This window comes from Leptosomus discolor, chromosome 5, assembly GCF_034619465.1.
Source record: "Leptosomus discolor isolate bLepDis1 chromosome 5, bLepDis1.hap2, whole genome shotgun sequence".
Taxonomy (NCBI): domain Eukaryota; kingdom Metazoa; phylum Chordata; class Aves; order Leptosomiformes; family Leptosomidae; genus Leptosomus; species Leptosomus discolor.
The window spans coordinates 29,225,392-29,243,517 of record NC_141395.1 but is presented as its reverse complement, the minus strand read 5'-3'; the positions used below and the strand labels follow the sequence as shown (position 1 = coordinate 29,243,517).

Below are 18,126 nucleotides of genomic sequence, written 5' to 3'. Positions count from 1 at the left end.
GCGTTTTAGTGGCGGTCCCACAGCCCACTGGCAGCCACCTTTTGTCTGCCAAATATGACACCTCTGCTCTGGGCCCTGCCTGCTGTCAGCACAGCCTCAAACACCACCCTGACCATGCTGTGTCAGGGCCAAGGAGACGTCCCAGGAGGGCCTGATCCTGCCTCTCTTCTGGAGCATATGAGCTGGAGGTTGCATCAGCCCTTGCCGTTCCTGGGGAGCAGATCAGCTCAGATCCCCTCATGACTGCAGGGTGCTCTGGTAGCTGGAGGATGGCAGCTGCATGAATATGGAGATTGAAATTGGATAGTTACTATATTTTTAATTTTTTTGGCAAATCATGTAAATTCACCTCAAAAGGCTGCTGCCGTAATTTCAGTGACAGGCTTCTCCTCAATGACATACTTTCCTTTACAAAGGGAAATCAATCCTCTGTAAAACTAATATTTATATTAACTAGATCACTGTGTCTGCTCGAAAATCCCCTCGATTTTCATTATGTGTTAATTAGGCTGCCGCATCCTTGCCATTTCAGTCTCTAAATCAGTCTGTGAGAAGGCATAAAAACCCACACCTGCCCAGAACCAAGCCCTCTGCCTGCTCTCCGGAGCCTTTCTAATGGACGGGCCATTACATCCTCTCTCTTAATTAAGTCTCACATCCTCAACAGCGCGGCGCAATTGTGAGTCCTACTGCCTCCCCCCAGGAGCGCAGGGAGGGCACAGCGTCCCTGACAAACCAAATGCCAATTAGAGCCTGACATTTAAGCTAAGTGAGCTGCTTGCCACCCCACGGTGTCCACCACCAGCCTGGCAGGCACCCTACATGAAAGGGTGTGTGCAGACTCACCCGTGCCCAGCATTTGTGTATGCACAATTAAGGTATTAGCCAAGACAGCGCTTCCACCACACAGGCTGCACATTGCGGCTTGCTCGCATGCACACATGCTTTCGCAAATCAGGCTCTGTGACTCACAGGCTGCTAAGTCACTGCTGTGTAGCGATGGAGTGATGCACGCGCTAAGATTTGAGAGACAGTGTCTTGCTTTCCAGAGAGCACTCCAGCCCGGTTTTACAGGCAGTGTGTGTCACTGGTATCTGGGTCCAAAAAGTGACTAAGGACCCAGGCGAGCAGTGAACAGCGGAGCCCCAGAGGAATGGTTTCTTTTCCAATGCCTCCAGCCCAGCCCAAGCCAGCAGGAGCTTTGCTGGCAATGCAGGGACAAACTGTGGCCATGCCACTTCTCTCATGAAAGACAGTACAGGCATGAGGATGCCCACAGCCTGTGGCCAGGGCACTTGCACAGCCCAGGCAATGCTCAGCAAACCTCCTGTGATCTGGGTGCTGGGACATCCCAGTTCCACCATGCTGCAGGCAGCCAAGACTTTTTAGGGTTTGCTGACCTCACTGTGCAAACAAGGGTCAGGAGAGCTGAGTACAGCTTTGCTGAGAGGCAATCTACACCACACATAGGGGAGGGGCAGGGAGAGACAGATCCAGGTATGTGGTCTCCTTCCTACAGTGTGTAGCTGTTCGCTCATTGCACAGAAGTGCTTGACTTTCACACCACCCCATATGCAAAACCCTCCTACTTCAAAGTGGACAGGACTGACCCTAGGGGTCAAAATGTGTCCCCAAAGAACAAGCCCTGAGAGTAAGTCTCATGAGAGTAAGTACAGACCCAGTTCAGTCCAGCCCTGCTTCACTAACACCATGAAAACCTTTCTGCTGCTTTGGACAGAGTAGGATCAAGGCAGAAGTTCTCATGGATTGCAGGAAAAATATTAAACTTTCCCTTTGAAAGATCCCATGGGAAAAAAAAAAAGGAATGGTAAAGGGTCATCATCAGCTTAAAAACAGCTTAACATTTGTTTTCCTTAAAAAATAAGCTCTTACAAAACTTCAGAGCACTACAAACATTCCTCTGCTGGAAACACTTTGAAACAAATAAACCTTTCCTTGCAGCGCCTGCAACCCGAATGAGCAGCATTCCTGATTCTCAAAGGCAGTGAGGCCGTGGCCCACAACAGAAGCAGTCGGTGAGTTTTTTGCTGCCCCACCCAACAGCTACGTGGTCAGGAGAGCTGCGAGGTTAAAATTGCTTCCTTTTCTGCGTGCATGTACAGCTGCCAACATTTGAACAACACGGGGTTCACAATGCTGCCAGGGCTCTGACCCCGACGCTGTGCTCATCCGAATGAGAAGCAGTGCCAAGTAGAGGTGCAGATGCCACAGGTATTTACTTAATGACTGCAAGAAAAGGGGAGGAGAAAAGGGCAAAACACCCCGATTCCAGCTTTTCAGTGCTGGCTTATTAGCATAGCGTCACTGACAGCAACGCAACTGCACCTCTACCAACTAAGGATATGACCCAGGATCTTTACACCCTTCAGGATCAAGAAATTCAAAGACAGTAAAGAGTTGAGGTGTCCAACTTACCAGATTTACTTTCACGTCTTAAGACCTCTATCTTGACAGCAATGGCACATTGCCATCGCATGCAGCAGGAGGGGGGATGAAACCTCATTGAAATCTGAACTTGTTGCTCCTTGAAGCTTGCTAGGTGCAGCTAAGGGGAAGCTTTCTACAGATGGGAAGCATCTGAAAACCCATAGAGGGAAAAATCCTGGCAATCTCTTGTGGGGGCATGGAAAAGGGAGCAAGAGTATTTTCTAGGCTTGCAAAGGGCGGGGTAACAGCTGGAACCATGCTGGGTTTCTGCTGAGTTGGGCACTTTGGGTCCACTTTCATCAACAGGGTCCCCAGACATGTAACGGGAGCCTGCAGGAGAGGACGTGGAGTTAATCCATGGTGTGAAGAGCCCAAGGAACACAGGGCTAAAAAAAGAAATGCAGAGCTGCCTGAAAGAGTATCTTGGAAATAAAAATAGTGGAATGAGAGCAGTGGGTGTCTTGTCAGTCTCGAGAAGTTCTCTGCGCCAAAGACGAGGAGGAATTGAAATCGGGAGATATCTGAGGAATTCAGGCCTGTCTCTCAGCAGACTTTTCTAATCAAGTGCCTCACAGAGGATATTTCACCATGGTCATTTCCTTCCCCCTCTCTCTCATGCAGACTGAGCCAGGGCTCCTCCTTTCATTTTTTTTTTTCCCTTTTAATTTTAATTTTTGTTTTTTTGCCATTTTCAGAAGAAATAGAAGCACATCCCACTTGGTTCTTAAAGGCACAGCACATTTCCTTGCTACCGTAGAGCAGCCACGGCCTCTAGCCTGGGCCAGCACCTTTAAATCAGAGTAAATTGGGCTCCAGCAGCTTTGAGTTCCAGTTAGCTTTTGCCCTGCCCCTAAACCAAGCACAGCTGCTCTCTTTCACCCAACTGCTCACCCCAGGGTGGGGAATTCACAAGAAAGGACCACCATGAAGAAGGGCTTTTCATTCTCTACTCCCTGGAGTCTGAGGATGAATTTTCTAAGTAGAAACAAAGTGCTGGAGGGAGCGTGAGGGAAAGGCAGGGGAAGAATGGGGGAGTGTGAACCAAACAATGCTTCGATTCTGTCCCGCCGAGGGGCTGGCATCGCCTCTTTTACATGTTTCTCGAGTTGCTTTTAAAAGCAGCGTGGGGAGGAAAAAAAGCAAATAGTTATTTCCTTTTGTGTCATGTCTTCTTAATTTCTAAGAGCAGGACCAAAGCGAGGCACGGCAGTGATGCCTTTGCATGCTGGCCCCTCCACAGCCCTGTGCTGTGTGGGCAAGGCAGCAGCACAGGCAGTGGGAGGGCACATCCCTGCCCGACCCAGCCAGGAGGCTGATCCCGTGGCGGCACCAACAACCATCCCTCAGCCTGTGCCTACTGTCTGCTGTTGACTTTCTCCACCACTGTGGGCAAGTCACTTCAGCCCCCTGGAGTTACTACCTCCTCCTCTTCCTCTGCCTGTACAGCCCATGACTTGCTGGGCAGGGCCTGAGCGCCTGCCTGCACCTTGTCAGTGCTTTGGTGCCTGGCTTAGCACAGCATCATGAGGGAGAGCTCTCCACACTGGCACAAAACCAGATCACTGAACTCAGTAGGAAAACATTCCCCCGGCCACAGTGATGAGGTTTTGCAATTCATAACTAAGTAAGAAAGAGAAGAAAGGGTAGAAGAAGGGTAAAAACCAGAACTGCATGCTGAGCTGTCTGAGGCAGCACCAGCCTGTCCTGGGCTGTGCATGCACACACACACAATGTGCACATACAACAGAGTCTTCTAAGAAACTATGGCCAACTAATTGTAGGGGGACTCGGGGGAGAGGAAATGAAATGAAAAATTGAGTCTGAGTTATAAAAATAAGTAATTTTTATCCTACTTGCAGGAGGCTTATATTAATTAAACATTATTACAGCGAATGAGATGGGGAGGGTTATTAAGTCTGGGGCTGGCTGTAAGTGTTCTCTCCTGTTGCCCGAGGCTCCACTGAGCTCCAGATATTAATCTTCTAAAGCACTCAAATGCTGAAGAGATAAACACTTGAAATATGAAATGTTTTTCCCCATAGCAGACACTGTGACCTTATGTCACGCCAAAGAATTTGTCAGATGTCCATATAGGCTGCCCTTACAGCATTACCTTGTCTCTTGAAAAATGCCGAGCACCTCAGGAGCTGAAGAGAGAAATGATGTGTGCATTTGTGTGGGGGTGATTTGTGTGTGGAGATGTAGCAGATTCTCCTCTTTCCATATGTTTCTGGAATACATATTTTCCTCTTTAGCACTGCCTACCAGGTGTTGGCTGCATGGCTTTCCAACTGGCTGGCAGCACTGCCAATCTGGCCAGTGCCTCTGCCAGGTGGCTAACAGGTTCCCCTGAATGTTTGCATCTCGAGACTCAACCTTCCTGGGGGAAGGGCAGGGAGGAGTCCACACCACATACGGCTGGGCTCCCTGGGCACATGGCATGCAGTCACCAGGCATTGGGGCAGAGCTGAAGACAGGTAAGATAAGCCAGCTCTCCCTGGGGGAGCCTTGATTTCATAAGCAATGACTGACAGTGAAGAGAAGTGATGCTATGGTGACACAGTCTACTGTTACAAGGAAACTGGCAAATGTTCTTCATACCACCAGTATCATAAAGTTAATGAGGGTGAGGAAAGGGTGCTAGTCCCAGGGCAAGTTCCAAGATGTGAAGCTGAAGAACTTGATCTATCAACCACACTGCCAGAGGCAGGTTCCCTTCCAACCTATGGCAGCACATCCCAGTGAGGTCCTCCATAAATTAGGCTCTGCCACACTCACGCAAATCTTCTGCTTCCAAAGCACCGAAGAGAAAAAGAGCAAAAGTCAAACAGCAAGAAGCTGGCATATTTCGGCATTCTTAGGGTTTAGCTCATCCTTCACTTGGAGGCTGGAATCCAGCCTGTGCAAGCCCAGAGTGCAGAATAGCTGAAGACTACAGGCAATCTGAGCGACATATGGGAGGAAGAAATGCATCTCTAACAAAAGAGGAAGTGCACTCTGGGGAAAAAGCATTGAGTCTTAAGAGGACATTTGGATCAGGATGTGGAACAAAGCCCGGGCTAACCTTCACGATCACAGGGGATTCAAAGCCCACTGTCTGATTCAAGGCTATCTCAAGAGGATAGTTAGTGTAATTCAGTGCCAGTGGTCACAGTCCTATAAATAACTCATGAACCATACAGCAAAGCATCTGAAAGCTTCCACAAAAGAAAACAGTTCAGGTCTGCACAGCCTTCACAACTCTTGATAGTTGTGCAATAATTAGTCATACTGTTCACATGCAGAAAGCCCCATCAGCCCCCTCTTCCCTGCTTTGGTATGGTATTAACCATCTTACCAGGCACAGCCTCAGGGCTTGGTTCAGAGTTGCCAATCCAGGTGCTTGCAGGCTGAAAAGACCATGTATAACCCATTGCCAAGTCGTGCGACCAACCACAGAGGTCTTCAGGGAGATCAAAGTTGCAGTTGAAGTTTGCAGGGAGGTGGAAATCTTATAGCAAGAAATAGAAGCAAAATAAAGTTGGATTAAAAAATGACCTACCCATGAGGTGTTGCTATTAAAAAACAACCCAGAACTAAAATAGCTGGCAAGCCATAAATACTGAAGAAAGCATGAAATTTCACTCACATTGATGCTTTTAACCTATCTCACATTTCATCAGCTCCAGGGATCAGCCTTAAGTTCTACATCATCAAAATGCTCACACCATGTCCTGCAGCTAATCCACCAAACTAAGCAAAAATAAAAGCAAGCACCAAATACTTCCAAGCCTCTAATCAGCACCTTCTCTTCATCCCCTAGAGCGGTCAAATATTAAATGCCTTCTTAAATATCAGGGAAGAGTGCTTCCTGAGTGCCCTGTGCTCATCAGTTCCTGCTCTGGCTCCAAAAGGAGAATCTCAAGTGCTCCAGAAACCCAGCTCCTGAGTGACAGATCTAGCCACTTACAACAGAAGGGAGCTGTCTGTCAACATGGAGAGCTGTCACTCACTGCTTCCTACCTTCTCAAGTAAATGCTACCAGGGGAAACACGGGGCCACCATGAGCTCAAGCATTTGGATTCTGAGTGAAAGGAGCCAGCCTCTATTTCTAGCTCTGCTATGGACTCACCGCATGGTCTTTGGAAGAGTCATTTAACTTTTCATCTGTGAAACAGGAGCAGAGCTAATTCCCCTGTGTCAACAACTTTAAAAGCTCTGGAGAGCTCTGAGACCATCCCAAGCACTCAGCAGACATGTACGTCAGAGCCCAATTATAGGCTTGGTTTTTCCTGAGCAAAGAGGAAGTTTTAAATCACAGTGCCTATAAAGTGAGCGATAGCCAGAAGGAGATGAATGACTCCAATAGGCATCAGGGCAACTTTGCTGTGAGGGGCAGAGGGCTTTCTTTACATGCTCTTACCCCGAAATAAAACAACGCACATCATGGATCCTTGTATTCCAATCTGATCTTGTACCCTGGAGAGCAGCATTGTTTCTGTTTGGTTGTCATCAATCTAACTGTCCAGAGAAACACGTTCATTGTTTATGGAGTATGAGAATGAAAATTGTTGCTAAATCTGAGGGAAGCTGATGGGGAGGATGGTTCCATGCTCCATGGCATACTCTGCTCGCTCTTTTGCCCTGGACTGCACCCAGAAATTGTGTTGTTGCAGAGATTATTACTGGCCCAAATTCCTCTCAGTAGTTTCACAAGTGTCTCAATGGTAGCAGGGTTTCACAGACTTATCACTGAGGCAAAGCAATGAGAACCAGGTCCTTTGAGCTACTTCTGCAACTTCCGTTTCCAGAACAGAACTATTGCAGAATCCAAACAGGAAGTGTGAAAAAGTCAATTAATGTTCTTTTAAAAATTTATTTATTTTAAAACCCATTAATTTTTTCTCTGGGACCGGAAGTTGAAGTGACAGAAGTCCTAGAAGCTATCTCAAAGGATAGCTTTTCCTCATGAGATTTCTCATTGAAGCCCTTGTGTAAAGGCCCCAGGCCCAGTGCTGAGGCCCAGGATCTGCTGTCATGCCCAGGGGTGTGTATCTTATGCACACTGCACTGTACAACTAACCCTGAACAGCTCTGCCAACCCTTCTCCCCTTAATCTGGACATTTCACAAGCTTTAGATGCTCACATCCCTCTTGCAAGGAGTAGAAAAATATGACATCTGCTTTTACAGGCAGGGATCTGGGGCAGAGAAGATTAGTCCCCCCAGCACTGGCTCTTAACAAGCACAGCATGTAGTCTAAACTAACATTCAGCCTCTTCTATAGTCAGAAGAGGCAGGCAAGTGCCACAGATACCAAACCATTCTCTGTACATCTGACAGCCATCTAAGACTGAGAGGAGGAACTTCTGCCAGGAGCTAGTGTTCCCCTCTCTCTGCTGCCTGCACAAAGAGCCCAGACTGTACTCCTAAATTTTAAGCAGCTGATACTAGGGAAGATGATCCTTAACAGATAGGTGTTTAGGACATCAGCCTTCTCTACACGTCATGATTTACTCCCACAGTTGTGACCTCTGCAAAAGGAACCCTACACATCAGACAGTCTGAATCTCTCCCCTGAATCACCTTCTGAATTTATGACACCTAGCCAAGGGGATCTGGAATGGAGGTCGCTCTAAGTGAGTTTCTTCAGGTCATGTAAGGAAGCTGGGAGAGCAGCTCTTCAAATCTCATACCCTAGGGACTGAATTAGCTTCTATCTCTTGCTCTTGCATCCTTCCTTGATATAACTTATCAGATTTTGGCAGGGGGGTTTTGTGGTTTTGTTTTTTTTTTTTTTTTTAAATCTTGGCCTATCACTAATAATATTACTTTAAACTTTCCAGGAATCAGCTCCATGTATAGGAGCTAATGGGAAGATAAGAGTATTTGCTTAGCTCTTAAGCCATCATTTATTGAGATAAAGATGTGCTGCTCTGATACGTACCTTCCTCTTCTCCACAGTTATCACCACACTCGGTTGCCTCTTCATCAGTTGGGTATGGGGTGGTGGTCTCTTCGCTCTTCAAAGTGGGCACCAGTGTCTCTGCAGTGGGCGTTACATCTAAAAAAAAAAAAAAAGAGTAGAGATGCTATTTGCAATAGGCAGTACAAAAAGCCCAGGTAGGAGGAAACAAAGCAAAAAAATCTTTTTCTTATGTTCTTTCAATGGCAGGAAGAGACAGAGCAAGAATATCATGAAATTTCCACGTGCTACAAATGTCAGCATGGTTTGAACTTCAAGAGAACTGGCTGTTCCATATGGGAGTTCCTTTGATTTAGATTTCCCATTGGACAAGGCTCTCCTCTAGACATACGTGCTACTTTTTCTTTTAATTTTTTAATCTACACTGGTGTTGGCAATCCACTTAGCTGTCATTACTAGATAAGAGATCACAGGCAGAACATCTTTTTCTTTCATAAAGGCATATGATATGTTAAAAAACCCACACACAACATTCCCACCAATTGTGCCAATTTATAAAACAAGTCACTCAAACCCACAAATGACGTAACTGCAAATGGACCCAGAGGATCCCCTAGTGCTCTCTGGCTCACTGCAGAAAGCATCTGGTTTCACACTCCAGGCTCCCGACTATGCTTTCAAAGGGTCTCTGTCCAATTTCCCTCACTCCAACATGGCCTGTGTGAAACAACCTCCAAGCAGGTGTCAGGGGAAATTTAAGCAAGAAAGGGAAGGATATTAAGATCAACAGTAAACGACATTAGGTTCCAGCAGCCTCTCCTTTTACGGGTGCATTAACTGGAGTACAGCAGGCTTGATTCTTTCCACTTTTTAAAAGAGGCTGCTTTGCTCAGTTATGTGTGATTGTGTTTCTTTGTCGGCACCCTTCAGGATATCATTTAATAAAGCCAGAAGCAGGAGGAAATGGCTAAATACATTGAATATTTTCCATAGGTTCCTTTCTGCCCTTTTATTTTCCTGTTATTAAACATGCTGCACATAAACTCTCAGGGTTTTTTTTCCTTTTTTTTTTCCAGTAGCTGTCTTTTGTTCAGGATAAAATACCAAATAACCTCCAAGTCTTTTAATTTGTAAGTTCAAATTTGTTACAACCCCATAAAACTCTAAATGCAACCAAGAAGTAAATTGCAAGCAGCCAGGCACAGAAAAAATGTCATAAAAAGAAAAGAAAAGAAAAGAAAAAAGCGGCAGGTAAAAGCAACATATCAAAAGCTGCAAGTTATTTAGAGCTGGTACATTTTTTCAGGTTGTTGTTCTTGTATATTGAGATTTATAGCTGAAATGTGACAATGTGGAAGGACCTTGAAAGCAAAGTCCCATACGGGATACAGATGCTGAGCGGATGTAAATCAACAGTGTTGCACTGCCCTGGACAAGCTGCAGAAATATATCTTGAAAAAATCAGTTACCGTGGCAGAGCTGCAACATGACGGTTACAAGAGATAATGAAAATAGCAGGGAGGACAACATGATGTGTGAAATGGAAAGTGAAAAAGAGAGGTCTTGCTTGCTTTCTCTCTCCCTGGCCCAGCAAGTATCTGTGCAACTGGTGGTAACTGCTGATCAAAATGCAAAGTCACTGAGCAATTGAAACCAGATGTTTGGAACTTCAAAGGAGAGAAAACCAGCTGCAAGTGAACATTCATCAATCTCTACTCTTCAGAAGAAAAATTTTGGCAGGTCTTTGAAAGGAGCCAATTGCTGACTGCCTGCTTCCCAATTTTTGAGTTACTAGCCAACTAGTTTGTGAGCCCAGTTGCTGTTAAGTTACCTCTTTGACTCAGTAATTAAGATGCTCATTGCTGATAAGAAATAGAAACAGCTCGGCAGGGTACACATGGGCTTAGGCTCTCACTTGAAAATATTTTCAATCAGCTTGTTTTAATCCATCTCTTAATCTTGTTCCCAAGCAAGTTCAATTGCCTGCGTTTTCACAGCCAGTTCTGCAATGTGCCCGGGTCCCCCCAGCAAAGGAGGGTTGTATCTTGGCGTTGTCAAGGACTGCTGCATGTAGCCAGCTAGGATTTAAGCATGCAGATAATGCCATGTGCTATCTCTGCTCCCCAGGTTGCATCAGGGATATAAATGCTTTTTATAACATGGTGAATCCACAAGATTACAAGCCCTGCTCTGATTACAAAGCTGAATGCCTGTAGATCAATAAAGCTACAAATATTTATGACTTGGCAGTTGAGTTTTAAACATTACAATGTGCAAATGATTAGACAACCGCACTGGGAAATGACCATAAAGCACCCTGCCTGGAAAAAACATGGGCTGTTGCTGCTGATATTGAAACTGAGCATGGATATAGCTGTAAAAGAAAACTTGGACCAAAAATAGCACAAGAAGTTGAAGATGCCAAATCTCTCTTATTCTCTAATTTGGAGGGCTGCAATGGAGGGGCTGCAATGTACAAGGTCAGAGGTCTTGTGCGACTGTCTCCCTTTGCGGCAGTGATGCAGCGCTGTGATACAGCAGCCAGCAATGGTCTGCAGAGATCTGGCAGCTGGAAACTCCTGGGAGCTGCAGGAAGCAGCGATGTGGGAGCTGCCTGACCACTTCTGCATGGAGCCTCAGCTCCTGCTGCTTGCGTGAATGCCATGGCACCTGCTTCTCCTACAACAATCCAAAGATGTTGAAAGATTTACATTAAGATCTAGTCTTGATCTAAAATTTGGATCATTTACAATGGATTTCCAGTCCAGGGCAAGATTTGCCTTTGACTTCAAAAGTGACAAATGATCATTATTAATTGTGTGTACGTGTGTTGTGTGATTTGCTGTTAAGTGTCTGTAATGCATCTCGTAGCACACTACAGGAGAAAAGGGTAGTAAAGACTCCACAAAAAGGTGGAAAAAGGCTCTGTGTCTTTTAAGCTTTCTAGGATGGGAATTCTTACAAGAAAATGCCTTCTACAGATGTGTTCATAAAATGGAAATCATACCTCTTTATCACTGACATCTGGACACCAGATTCAGATTTAAGCAGATTATTAAAAAATAGATTAAAAAAAGGGACAACTAGCCCCTGGCACTGAAAAGCTAGCATCAGATCCAATAAGCTGTTGGGTGCATTTTTGGCTTTTGGGAATGAAACTATGGAGCAATCAATCACCACTGAGCCTCAGAGGGTCAGAGACACAACCTCTACTGATCCCAGTGTGTTAGACAGTTTTCACCTCTGTATTAAAAACAACGGTGGCTGCAAGGCATCTTACTTGTGAAAAACAGGTAGGTAAAAGTGAACAAACTTCCCTGATCTCAGGGATGTTGTAGAGACGTTGTAGAGTTAAATTCCCAACCTTGTCCATGTGGGGTTCAATGAGAGAGGGGCAGTTGTTTTTACAGCAAAGCCTTATTGTGGCAGCTCAAGATAGCTGTACTGGTCACTACACCCCTCTTCTGCACCTCTGCTTCTCTTCCTACTTTTTATCTTATCCATTTGGATTAAAAAGCCCAAATGTTATCTAACACAGAGACTAGAAAAGCCTGCACAACATCCAGATAAAAGATCTGAAAGGAGGGATAAGGGAGTTTGGGACAGATCCCACATGAGCCTCTCTGTGAAAGCTTGGATTGGGGTCTAAACACTGGTGCTACATCCTGCATTGAGGCCAGTTCCTTTTAAGGTGGAAGTAAGAAGACGGGGTTAGGCCACACTTCAGGTCCTGCCTTCATGGCTGCAATCTCCCTGCCATGGCATGGCCCTGAGGTGGGACAGCAGGGAGAGAAATTAAATTACACTTTCACCCTGCTAGTTTAGTGCCCGCCACAGTCCCAATGGAGCCAGTGGGCAGAGGCGCAGGGGCTCCTACCTGTCCAGTCACAGCCCAGCACTTCCAGGCGCATTCCTATTCCCGCTGGGGACCACCTCTCTGGGTGCACTCGGACATACTGGGCAGGAACAGGGTCAAACCTCCGGACTTCAGGGATATCGTAGTGGATGTTGCCTTCAAAAAGCTACAGAGAGAGAGAGAGAGAGAGAGAGAGATACAGAAAAGGCAAGTGATGTGTGCATCCCACATGCTCTCCACCAGACCTGATAATTTGGGTCTGGCAGGATGCAGCCACAGTTTGAAATAGTTTAGCTGTCTGACTCCGGGCCATTGAGTCCAGCTGAGCAGAAATTGGGTTGTTCCTCCTCAGTTTCAAGAGGACCAGATAGGCTGTTTCTAAGAAACTTGCACAGTCTCTCTTGGCCTCTGCTTCATATCCAGGGGTCAGATTTTGATCCAAGCCACGCAGGAGAAGCCTAGGGAATATCCACTAACTTCATACATAAATAAGATCAGATTTGTCCTTTGGCAAATAAAGAAGCTACTGCATGTTCTAGGATAGTGTAAATGTTCAGTTTTCCTCACAGTCTAACTACTGCTGCTTTTCAGCTTACGTGCACGAGCTCAAGTCTGTGGGGAATAAACAGAGGGCTATAGGTAGCATCAGGCCTTCTAAGACTCATTTCTTGGATCAGGAAAAACTAAAACTTACCCAAATTTTCAGAAGCAGATCAGTCTGCATAAAAACAGAACACACAGACAATTCACTTATTCCTCAAGCCCCTTGCCACTCCCATACCACTAAGCAGAAAGATTACGGGTAACTCCAATGATATGGGAAAAACACAGGGAATTTCAGGGTCACACCATTGTGGCAAAAGGGACTTCAGATATAGCAAATTTCCCAAAGAGAAGTTGTGATTCATCTTCCTCTTCCAGAGGTGCAAGCCACATCAGCAATACCTTTCCCCTTAAAATACATAATTAGTTTGTGTTAAATATAATCAAACATACCACCTTGTGGGCTCTGACCTGCAGGAGCTGGGAGGACCAGAAAGTGATATCTACATCCCCATGCCATCCACAGTAAGAAATTAAGGGAAATTGCAATACCTGGGGCAAGGTGGAACCTACAGCCCCTAGTACAGCTTGGGAGCAAGACCAGGGGACACAACCTGGGATTTTACAGTGACAATCCAAACTCCCAAGGTCTCTGTGGGGACAGAGAGCTAATTTCCCAAGACCCCATCAGGCAGACTGAAGATAGCCAAAAAACATATCCTGTTTTGCAGCTGCTCCAGGCAGTGCCTACCTTGGCTTGCATCGTTTTGGGGTCCTGGATAAAGTCCCAGTCCTTTCCATTCATGCTGTAGGCCACCTTAAACTTCTTCACAAAGGAGCGGGACTCAGTGGTGGTCACGCTGTCTCCTCCGCGAGCCCCCTGGATAATAACGCCTTTGACATTCTTCGGGACGCCAAGGTCCACCTGCAACCACTCCTCCCCAGGCTGAGCTTGAGGGATGCGGGGAAACCAGCCCGACCGGCTGCTCACCAAGCGGGCCATGCTGGGAGACCAGTCGTAGCCTCTGATGGAAGAGGCTGAGATCTGTGAGTCAGGGATGAGGCCAGAAAGCATTCCCAGCAAGTTGGAGCAAGGTGAATCTGCAGTGAAGCAAAGGGCATGAATGGCTGGGGCAGTTGAAGGGAGCATTTGTGGTTTTCCCTGCAGGTTTAAGCTCTGGGCACTGAACCAGAACCAGCACTTGGCGCTTCTCCATTGCCTCCGGGGCCTGGCTACCTGTGCCCCAAAGTGCGTCCCTTGGATTGGGTGCCTCCATGCTGCTCACAGTGTCACCATTCCCACCCCAAACACCCATGCCAGCTGCCAGGGAAAGCACCCCGGGACAGGCTGTCAGAGTGACAGAGAGGAGGGCTGAGGCGAGGAGGGGACTCTCACCAGTGATGCGGCAGCCATACAGCTCCAGCCTCAGGGCGATGCCATTGTGCCAGCTCTGGGGACGGATGCGCACGAAGCGTGTAAGCACCGGGCTGTGAATCTTGTTGAGAACGACCTCTGTAGCATCCTCGTTGGCCTGAAATGTCTGCAGGGGAGAGGGGGCACAAATATTATTATGTCTTCTCCAGGCAGAAAGAAATAACCAGATCAACAGTCAAAATAATCTCAGCAGGGAAACCTCAGCCTCCGGCCAGGGCAAACACCCAGGGTCAGGCAAGGAAAGCTGAGCTGCTGGCAGGACGGCATGGTGGATGGACTCGCCCATCAGGCAAGAGACTCAGGAGCTTGCTGTCCTGCTGCCTCTCATGGCACTCTGAGGCACTTTAGACTATCAGGCCACAGCTGCTTCAAGCTTGCCCCCAAACCTAGAGTCACTCCAACACAAAAGGCCAGATGTCCCCGAATGCTGTGTGAGATCTTGCCTCCCTTCCACAGGTAAACAGGCTGACATCCTAATGTGTCCTCAGAGTGATCTTCACTGGGAAACAGGGAGCGCAAGCAGCAGCATGAGCAGGGAGGATGCTGCCTCTGCCTGGGGCAACAAGCTGCTGTCCCAGCCAGCCACTCGGCCCTGCCTCTCCCATGTACATGCAGCCTGCCACATAGAGACAGCTTTTTGGGAAACTTTATGATCCGACATGTTATGAAAAGGCTGTTGCCTTACCAGATGGCCATAATCAATAACTACCAGATGGATGTTAGATCCACCCCTCCTGCCCATTATTTTAATATGCTGGACAAGGACTGGATACTTGTGTTTCTGTTTCAGGCTGCAAAGCCATAGGGGGAAAGAGGAAATACCCAACCTGAGGGTAATTTTCAACCCTTCCTCTGCCCCCAGCATAAAGCACTAAAGCTCATATGCTGAGGCTACAGGCATTGCCTGCTTTCCTTCTAAGCATGTAGGCTCTCAGGACAGGGCAAGAGCATCCTCTGATCTCACCCAGGAGCCACACCCACACTGAGATGTTGGCTGGGCTCTTCTGCATATACCGTGCTAAGCACAGGAGCTCCCATTCAGTTTATCTCAGAGCAAGGCAGGAGAGCATAATCTCTGGCACTGATCTCCTTCTGTCAGAGGCAAGAGTCAAACAATTCAACTGCAGATCTCTGTGATCCAAGACAGAAAAACGGGTGAGGCTGTATCCTGGCCTCTAACCTTGAATAGTAGTTAAGAGGCATTTTATAAGCCTCTCACCGCTCTAGGCCCGCAGATGGCACATGTTACTGCTTTCCTCCCAGGATCCAGCACACCAGGGCATGCTGAGGGTGATTACAGAGAGGGACAGCACCACAACCAGCTCTGGGCTGCTTCTGTGCATCACTGTCCAGCCCAGGACGGTGGCACTCCCGCCAGGGCAGGGAGCAGCCACCCCACAGAGGGCCTTGGCTGCAAATGTGGCTAGTAATTGGGGATATGGGGTTGATGTGAACTTGAGCAGAAATGCTAATCTGGAGAATATATATCATGCTGCTACTGTTTAGCAACACAGCATGGTTTATGTGTTTTTAATATCCTATTTTATTCTGTCTGACCCCACTTCCCATCCTTTTCCTTGCTCAGCAGACACCAAATACCCTTTTTTCCAGCAGGAGGGCTGTAAGGAGAGTGGTTACTGTGAAACACTCTCCAGGCATGCCTCTGTGTGTGTGTCTTGTAAACCTGTGGCAACACACACTCACAGGCTGAAAGGATACATTTCCACACCACAGCAAAGCCTCCTTTATGTCAACACAGAAGCTGATACGCAACACCTTCCCTCTGAACCTAACACCAGAGGACAGGAAATGTTCATCTGAGCTGGTGCAACTATTTTAGCATGAGGAGCAACATGTCAGGTCAGCCCAAAGGTCCCTCTGTCCCAGGGGGTGGCTCCTGATGGTGGCCTCTGCAGATGCCCAGGGGCAGCAAGCCCAAGCGAGTCTTCTCCTGGCAACCTCTCTTTGCTTCCCACAATCAGCAGTTTGAAGACTCCACGAGCCAAAGGTTGCATATGGACCAGCATGTTTAACAGTCACTGACGAGGTTTGCTGCTCTTTTTAGTTTAACATATTTCCAGTTTTGTTCTTTTTTAGCTCACTTCGCACATACGAGCATCAGGGGCCAGAATCCAAATTTACACCAGCGTAATTTGTTGCTGACTTCTGCAAAGTCAAGCTTGACAGAAAGCAGAAGCAGGACTGAGCCCAAAAACTTTATCACTACCACATGCATTGCTGAAAGCATCTCCTACATGACCTTAGTCCCAACCACCTGCTTCCAACAAGTGCAACCTCAATTCTGCTTTGGATTTGGGGCCCAGTAATTTCCTCCAACTAGATTGCATTCAACAAGCTACGTAACTCCGGATCAGGGCCTTCACACTCTGGACTGACAGTTTATGAGGGCAGAAATGGAACCTGACTTCCAGCTCTAGTATCAGCTGCATTGACAGGATCCAACCCCAGTGAACCTTGTTTCTGAAAAGCCCCAACAGATCACAGCAAGTCATTGTGTCACACCCCGTTCAGCATAACAAAAAGGGGCCATTTTCAGAGGGCAGGGGCTTAGTGCTGTTAGAGAAGCAGGTTCCTCCCATGCGTCTGGCCTTTCAGCCTCCTTCCCAAGTGGAAATGCACCGTGAGCCCATAGGTGCCCATGCCGGTGCCGAGGGTCTGGCCCTGATTGTATGGTTTCTCTGCACTGAAAATGCCAACCCCAGAGCCTGAGCACACCGTATAGAGAGTCCCATGGACTTGAACAGGCTCTACATCCTGCCTCAAATTAGCACTCAAGGCATGGGAAGAGCTAGCAGGAAAATGTGTGAAATTGGGAATGCCAAGAAAGCAAAGATTTCTTCCCTCTTACCAAAATAGAACATTGCTATTCCTCCCATCCTATCTGCTTCCCATCCCACTCAGCACATATTTTGAGCCAAGTCTTCAAGTGGTGTAAATCAACATATCGCCATCGAAGTATAAGAAGTCACAGTAATTTACACCAGCAGAAAAAAAATATCTGGCTGTGATAAAGAGAGATAGCTAGATACACCCTTAGCAGAGAGCACACACGCGCGTGCGCATGCACACGTGCTGAAGAGTGACAGAGCCAGAAGACAAATGGGAAAACCATTAACAAATTAAAAGCACCTTCCAAGAAGCAGTCAAGAGAAATAATTTTCACTGCTGCATCAAAAAGCTGCCCCTCTCCTCCCCATATAGTTTGTGTTTACTTCCGTTTTAGTCCAGTCGGCAGGTCTACATGTACAATTAAATTGATAATCAATAAGAGCTGACCTCCTTAATTAATTTGCTGCAGAAAGCAAGTGGTGTGAGATGATGTCTAGGCTAGAGGAGGATCGGGCAAGTTTTCCTTGTGCACACGTGCAAGATCCACACCAACACTTACAAGTTGTATTTTTGATGTGAAACCGCCACAGGGTGATGGGGGGATTTTTGAAGCTGCATTAGTTCCAGTGGGTATGGGAATTGTGCCAACAGCAGTTTGGAGTGAAGGGAGTTAAGGACAGAGAGACAAAATGAACCATGAAGTCGAAGAGGCAGCAAGTCAGGGAGGGGGCAGGAGGTAACCTCTCTCCCTCTTTATTTATTATGCTGCTTGGCCACTATGCGATTTCTTGGGGAGCTAAACAAAGTGGCTGGGGGAGGCAGAGGAGAAGGCCAAGGATGGCAGCAGCCCTGCCTTCGTCTGTATGTATGTGTCTCTCTGGACCCACTAGATTTACTGCAGGATTATGTTACTCCCGTGGAGACAGAGCCCTGGAACAGAGCATGCTAACAGGATTAGGGCTTCAGGATTTAGACAGAGAAGCATGAAGGAGAAAAGTAAGGGAGATTATTTTCCTTGTCAGATAGGGAAGGCATAAAATGGGGCATGTTTGATGGTGGGAGGATTCTGGCTCGAGTGGAAGGTGGATAG

General features: G+C 47.1%; 1 protein-coding gene across 2 annotated transcripts in view; it reads right to left on the bottom strand.

Annotated features, from left to right (window-relative positions):
• Positions 1-18,126, bottom strand: part of NRP2 (neuropilin 2) — an 87,449-nt gene that overhangs the window by 26,865 nt on the left and 42,458 nt on the right. For both annotated transcript variants that reach the window (XM_086465153.1, XM_086465154.1), the window contains exons 8-12: positions 14,148-14,292; positions 13,503-13,852; positions 12,230-12,374; positions 8,374-8,490; positions 5,786-5,938 (exon numbers count right to left, since the gene is read on the bottom strand). In XM_086465153.1, coding sequence (XP_086321279.1) covers positions 5,786-5,938; positions 8,374-8,490; positions 12,230-12,374; positions 13,503-13,852; positions 14,148-14,292 — 910 coding nt within the window. The remainder of the gene's footprint in view (positions 1-5,785; positions 5,939-8,373; positions 8,491-12,229; positions 12,375-13,502; positions 13,853-14,147; positions 14,293-18,126) is intronic.